General features: G+C 42.7%; 1 protein-coding gene across 6 annotated transcripts; it reads left to right on the top strand.

Moving 5' to 3' along the window:
* Nucleotides 1-2,081: 2,081 nt before the first annotated feature.
* Nucleotides 2,082-6,323, top strand: LOC112151901 (protein SSXT). Of its 6 annotated transcripts, none has more exons than XM_024281030.2 (5): nt 2,082-2,224; nt 2,360-2,415; nt 2,487-2,606; nt 2,679-3,110; nt 6,270-6,323. In XM_024281030.2, the coding sequence occupies exons 1-4, from the start codon at nt 2,220-2,222 to the stop codon at nt 3,107-3,109; spliced, it is 612 nt and encodes a 203-aa protein (XP_024136798.1). In that variant the 5' UTR covers nt 2,082-2,219; the 3' UTR covers nt 3,110; nt 6,270-6,323. The 6 variants fall into 6 exon arrangements, with proteins under 6 accessions (XP_024136798.1, XP_024136797.1, XP_024136796.1 ...); XM_024281029.2 differs by lacking the exon at nt 6,270-6,323 and adding an exon at nt 3,188-3,251 and having other exon boundaries at nt 2,679-3,117; XM_024281028.2 differs by lacking the exon at nt 6,270-6,323 and adding an exon at nt 3,188-3,251 and having other exon boundaries at nt 2,679-3,120.
* Nucleotides 6,324-6,957: the final 634 nt, after the last annotated feature.

Here is a 6,957-nt window from a genome sequence, read left to right as displayed (position 1 = left end):
GTCTTGGGCAGCTTTTTTATTTTTTCCTCCCCTTAAACTCTCTGGCTGAGTTAGATCTCATGGCATACTGGGTCAGGTCTTAATATGCTAAAAAGCTAAAAGATGTTCTGAAATCTTAACATCACCGTGAGCCAAGCTGTTCCCAATTGTTTTAAGGAAAAGTAATTACAGTATTGAGGAAACGTCAACCATCCAGTCACAATGATTACTTTAAATTTCAGTTGGCGTACCGAACGGTCTGCCATCCACACAATTCTTGCACACCTTGTTTCAAAGGACTTGTGTGCAAATGCTTCTAGATTTAAACTCAACTATAAACATCCAGCAATGAACAAAATGGAACTCTTTGGATTGAAAACCTCCCTGTGGAACTGTCTGCTGGACTTTTGTCAAGGCACATTTGTACAAGTTGGTAGCAACACCTAGACAATCGTGTATCATTGTGTGCTCATACTGCTAATCGATGACTATGTACCCTTCTGCTAAAACAACCGCATCCAGTTTGACGTGGCGGTGATGGACCTCATTGACAATGAGGCAGACTTCAGAAAGGTGTGCCATCTGGTCCAGTGGGCCAATGTATTTTCCTCAATTGGCATGTCAGATTGGACTATTGATTCATTCATTGTTCTGCAGAGCTACGGTCCAATCTCTGGAAAGATTGTTATAGACTTTAGAAAAGGCTCCCACAGCATACCCCACTGACCATCAACAATGCTGCTGTGGAGAGGTTGCAGCACCAAGTTCTTGGAGGTACACATTTCTGAGGTCCTCTTTTGGACTTCAAACACATCTCAGATGGTCAGGAAAGCTCAGTCGAGCCTCTACTTCCTACCTACACTGAGAAGAGCATATGTCTCACCGACCATCATAAGCTCCTTCTACCAGGAGTCTGTTGAGTGCGTCATAACCAGCTGGATTGATGTGTAGTTTGGAGACTTGACTGCCCCCCGCCAGAAATCTCTCCCATGCATAGTGAATGCAGCCACCATACTCCCCGCCGTAGAGATCTTCCACACAGGTTACTCAAAGAGCAATCAGCATGACTGAAGATAGTTTGTATCCCTCACCCCCCTACTTCAGTCTACTGCCTTCAGGGAGAAGGTTCAGAAGCCTTTGGTCCAGCAAAAAGCTTCATCGACCAGGCTGCTGGAATGCTGTACACCACTATGAACTTTAACTCTGCAGATATACGAAAGAGTAAGAAGTCAAATCTAACATGCCAATTGCACATTAAAACTATTTGGGGCAGGTTATTTAAATAACTGATTGTTTTTTTTTAATCTATTTTCAAAGCATTCCCAGTGGTCTTTAATTACGAATATGCCATTTTTGGCCTAATAAAAAACCTTTCTAGGACATAATTTCTGTAGAGCTGTTATAGTTCATTTAAAATTCCCCTCTGAGTTGTGGGTAGGACTACAAGCTTTATACCACTACTTCCTGACATCTTGCTCACAGCCCCATAACACCCCCAATATAACTTTACCACTGCAACAGTGAGGGACATTGGAGATTTCCAGCCATACAGCTTTGAGCCAGACACCAGGTCAGACAAGGATAACAAAGACGTTCATGGATCTAGTCATCTACAAGTGTATGCATCAGAATGAAGTGGAGCAGGGAGCTTTCAGCCTACCGATTGTAGCACCTACATCACTGCTACAAGCTTTATCCAAAGGCATTTTTTCATCTGCTACTGATTTACAACAATTTGAATAAAGAAATACTCAGACACAATTTAATTTGTGGATGGGCCAGAGTCTAACAGATGACAGTGTTCACCATCAAATGAACAAATTCAAATGTGGAAAAGTTTGTTTTGAATTGAATCTGAGCCCATTTAACTTAATGTAGACAGACATATTTTCATTTTATCCTCCCAGATGGACAATTATTCAGCCTCAACATCAAAATCAATCAGTAAGTCATTAGTTGTCATGGCATCAAAGTTAGATTATCACTGAGTTTGACATGAAATCAAGGAGACAGAATCTGATAAACTCCCCTGCCCTAATGTCACTGTAGCCTGACATTTTGGACAGTAACGTAAAGAATTTAAAGAAATATTCAGCAACATTCCCTTCAATCAGCAGCAGCTGTTCCCATTCACCGATCAGCTCTGAAGATCAGATAAAAAGCAGACGCTGCAGTTAGAGGTCACTGTCACAGGTCTCTGAGGTTTGTCTTGTCTGGTGTGGAGCAGCAACTGAAGCAGAATGAGGTACAGTTTTACTTCAGCCTTGATCTTATAATGGTTTATCCTCTCCAACTATGTATTATTTCCTGTTCAATAGAAGTAGATCAAACTGCATTTTTATTTTATTTTTTTTTTTTTTTAAATAAATACTTTTTGCAGGTTTCTGTGGATTTCTTGTCTGCTCATTGGAAGTATCTCCTGTCTCCCTCAAGGAGGTATGACATCATTACAGAACAGGAGGTGACTTTACCAGCTGGTGCTAACGCTTGACTTTCTCTCTTCAAAGGATATACTCCAATGTTCCAATACCCTGGACAAGCTCCATCCTATGAGAAACCTTCTGCACAGTCCAGTGGCTACAGCAGTCCTCAAGGATACTACAGTGCTGGCACCAACACTGCTGGAGGTGACTGCATCAGCTCTGGTTCATGATGGTTCTCCTCTGAGCTGAGGCTGACCTGATCTTGTTCTCCTACAGGCTCTTCAGACATTACTCCTCCCATGTGGTACACTGCTTCATATCCTGAGCAAGAACCAGCCAAGCCAACTTACCAGAGACCTGCACAGACCAGTGGTCAAGGCAGCTACAGCGGTGGTGACAGCAGCTACTCTGGTTCTGGATCTCAACAGTCTGGTTCCCAGGGTGCTCAGTCTGGAGCTCCAGGTGGCCAGTACCAGGTTGAACAGGAGAGCTGGAGCTCATCTGATGAGGAGCCAGAGTTCACTCCAGTGAGCGACGAGGATCAAGTGTACGCTTTCAAGTCTCGTTCTCGCTACAACCAGAAACGGCTGCTGTTCAGCCAGTTCCGCTACACTCCAACAGAACCCCGTGCTCCTCAAGAACCAGTGTTCCCCTATCCCAGCAAATCATCTCATCAGGGCAAAGGTTCAATGAAAGGAGGCCGTTGAGGATCTCTGTGGTGAGGTTCCCTCTAAGTGTTTGCTATGGCTGTTGGCATTTGCTGACCTACGATCTGTGTCTTGCAGGTTTTCCCCTGAAAAGGCAAATGCTGTTGTAGAGTTCCGAAATAAAACATTTTACAAACTGAAATGCTGTCAAACCTCTAGACTGTAGTACAACCCAAGGGATTGTTTACAAAGTAATGGTTTGGTTCAATGTCCCAAGCTTGTGCAGGCAAGATCTAATATGGAGTTGAGTGTTTAATAACTTGGCCTTTAAGAGCAAGTTGCTCTTAAACACTTGCCCCCACATTGTCTGACGTAATTTATAAATTCAGTTAAAGTTTTCCAGGAAGAGACTAAACTCCAGATAAGATTAAACATATCAGCTATAAATGCTGATGCCCCAAAAAAATTTGGTTAAAAGGTTTCCTAATGGTAGATGTCCATTAACAAAACCACAAGAGTTTTGTCTTAGTAACATTTAACTATAGATGCAGTCTGAAGAGGGAGAGTTGGATCCCATTAAAACTATGGGACTATTTTCTCAAGTCCAGGGAGGGGCCTACGGAGTGAAGAACTGTATCAGATGAATGAGGGAATCTCTTGTAGAATCACCCATATTGATATATGGGGAAAAAAAAGAGTGGGTCCAATGATAGAACCCTGTGGTACACCATTGGTGACAAAGCAGGGAGAGGGAAACTGTTCTGATTAAGCACACTGCTTTCTTTGACAGAGTCTTAACAGCGAGTATTCAGAGACGCCAAAGCCTCTCAATAGGACAGGAATGATTAAGTCAAATGCTTTAGCTAAAATAAAAAATGCTGAGCACTGCAATTTTGAATCTAAAGCTGAGGTAATGTCATTAAGAACTTAAAGGGTTGCTGATGTGTACCCATAACCATATCTGAAACCTGATCGGGCAGGAGATAAAATGTGGGTTTTGAAGTCATTTGTAAGTTGACAATTTACAATTTTCTAAAACATTAGACATGGGAGGATATAAATTGGTCTGTAGCAGTGGGGATCAGACAGATCCCCACCTCTAAAAGAGGGGACACAGCACAGCAGATTTCCAGGCCTGAGGGATTTATGCAGTCTGAAGGGAAAGATTAAAAACATTCGTAATAGGGCATGCGATTTTAAAAAAAGGGTCTAGCTCATCTAAACCTGGTGGTTTGTTAGGATGAAACCTTTTCATCTCCTCTGAGACCTCACAGTCTAAAGGTGACTGTAAGTTAAAGCCATGAGTGCTTGTTGAATGGATGAGGACTGTGGGCAAAATGGAAGCTGATGAAAAGGGAAGAGAAGTTTCAGAGTTAAAATTTTCACCAAAGAGGCTTTCAGCACCTGAGTTTGTAAAATCTTTGTTAAAGCAGTTACCCATATGCATCTGATTATTATATGATACTAAAATATAATCAACTCCAGGGGATAGAGGCAGTGAAGGAGAAGGTTTATTTTTTCTCCCTGACCACTTCTTCGAGCGCCTCTGGTGGGACCCTGAGACGTTCCCAGGCCAGCCAAGAGACAAAATCTATCCAGTGTGTCCTGGGTCTTTTCTGCCTGAAACACCTCCCCAGGGAGGCATCCGTAGCAGATACCTGAGCCACCTCAATATGCTCCTCTCTATGTGGAGAAGCAGGGGTTATACTCCGAGCTCTCTCCAAGTGACCGAGGAAGCTCATTTTGGGTGCTTGTATTCAGGAGTATTGATGGAGTATTCGTGTCCTCCATCAACAGAAAAACACAAGAACATGTTAAAAACACACACAAAAAACAATTTTCTTTGAAGTAGGTATTTAACCTGTTATTAAATTGTGTTGTCTTACTCATCAGAGCACAATAAGTCAGAGGTACAGGAACAGTATTTCAGCTCAAATGCATGTCCAATGCACAGAGTAAACTGACAATAAAGGCCTTTTACATATTTGAAGTAAACTGTTTTCATATCTGTTCAATGAAGTAAAAACGTTATCCTGTACGTTATCAAACTGATTATCACTCAGTTTGAAATTAAATCAAGGAGGCAGAATCTGATCAACTCCTCTATCCTAATCTCACTATAACCCAACATTCAGAAAAGTTTAACATGATTTGGAATAGAAAGAAATCTTCAGCAACATTCCCTCAATCAGCAACAGCTGTTGCCATTCATCAATCAGCTCTGAAGACCAGATAAAACACAGGCGCAACAGTTAGAGGTCACTGTCACAGGTCTCTGAGGTTTGTCTTGTCTGGTGTGGAGTAGCAACTGAAGCAGAATGAGGTAAATGGTTAATTTTGACCTTTATTTAATAAAAGCATTTATTTTTCCCCTCTTCACTCTCTGAAATTGTGTTACAGCTTGTTTACTGTCAAGTAAAACATCAAACTGTGTAGACTTTCAGTTAAAGGAATCTTTACTCATCTCTAGGTTTCTGTGGATTTCTTGTCTGCTCATTGGAAGCATCTCCTGTCTTCCTCAAGGAGGTATGACACCAGAACAGGAGGTGACTTTACCAGCTGGTGCTAACTCTTGACTTTCTCTCTTCAAAGGATATACTCCAATGTTCCAATACCCTGGACAAGCTCCATCCTATGAGAAACCTTCTGCACAGTCCAGTGGCTACAGCAGTCCTCAAGGATACTACAGTGCTGGCACCAACACTGCGGGAGGTGACTGCATCTGATCTGGTTCATGATGGTTCTCCTCTGAGGTTGACCTGATGTTGTTCTCCTTCAGGCTCTTCAGACAGTACTCCTCCCATGTGGTACACTGCTTCATATCCTGAGCAAGAACCAGCCAAGCCAACTTACCAGAGACCTGCACAGTCCAGTGGTCAAGGCAGCTACAGCGGTGGTGACAGCAGCTACTCTGGTTCTGGATCTCAACAGTCTGGTTCCCAGGGCGCTCAGTCTGGAGCTCCAGGTGGCCAGTACCAGGTTGAACAGGAGAGCTTTAGCTCATCTGACGATGATGATGAGGAGCCAGAGTTCACTCCAGTGAGCGACGAGGATCAAGTGTACGCTTTCAAGTCTCGCTCTCGCTACAACCAGAAACGGCTGCTGTTCAGCCAGTTCCGCTACACTCCAACAGAACCACGTGTTCCTCAAGAACCAGTGTTCCCATACCCCAGCAAGTCATCTCATCAGGGCAAAGGTTCAATGAAAAGAGGCCGTTGAGGTTCTTTCTCGGCATGTGTCTCATGCCACCTGGCATTTAGTGACTGATTTTTCTTTTCAGGAAAATTTATTGCTGCTTCAGTCTACAAATGAAATAAAATTAATATTTAAAACTCAGGTTTATCATGTGAATTGGTATTCTAGGTAATGGATTTTTAAAGGTTTTGTTTGAGTTCCAACTAATGTAGAGAAGTTGGATGAAGCACTTTTGATTGCCGAGTGTTCTGTAAAACAAGGACAAACAGATCAAATTGTCAAGCCATTGAGTCTGAACGGCATTGGCAGTAGGTGCATAAATGACTTAAAGTCGAGCTGGTATTGTGCCTTGGGTATTTAACACTAAAGCTCTTGGGGCACATGGCTTAACTTTGACCAACCAGGGATTCGCTTTGGTATTGCTGGCGTCCCTTTTAGTTACAAAAGTGCCCACTGTGTAATTGGTCATGGAGGATTAAATGACTGCATGTACCCAATTGACAGTCTTATCTGACATTTCACACAAAGCGCCTTCCAACTATGGGTGGAAAAGGAAGCCCCTCCCTTGCCTGGTTGTGAACCATTGACTGTATAGAGAACTGGACAGTGAGACAACACCCACAGAAAAGGACTTGGTTCCATTTCCAACCAAATAGTCAATTAAGGTGACATTTCTCTGCTAAATGTTTGCCATGTTGGAACCTGACTTGCTC

This window comes from Oryzias melastigma, linkage group LG6, assembly GCF_002922805.2.
Source record: "Oryzias melastigma strain HK-1 linkage group LG6, ASM292280v2, whole genome shotgun sequence".
Classification (NCBI taxonomy): Eukaryota; Metazoa; Chordata; class Actinopteri; order Beloniformes; family Adrianichthyidae; genus Oryzias; species Oryzias melastigma.
The sequence above is the reverse complement of the archived record's forward strand: the minus strand, read 5'-3'. Positions and strand labels throughout refer to the sequence as shown.

Bases quoted from the DNA above. Each gene is read 5' to 3' on its own strand.
- LOC112151901 (XM_036212515.1), top strand. The intron at 2,416-2,486 runs GTATGACATCAT...CTCTCTTCAAAG, and splicing joins CTCCTGTCTCCCTCAAGGAG to GATATACTCCAATGTTCCAA. The intron at 2,607-2,678 runs GTGACTGCATCA...GTTCTCCTACAG, and splicing joins TGGCACCAACACTGCTGGAG to GCTCTTCAGACATTACTCCT.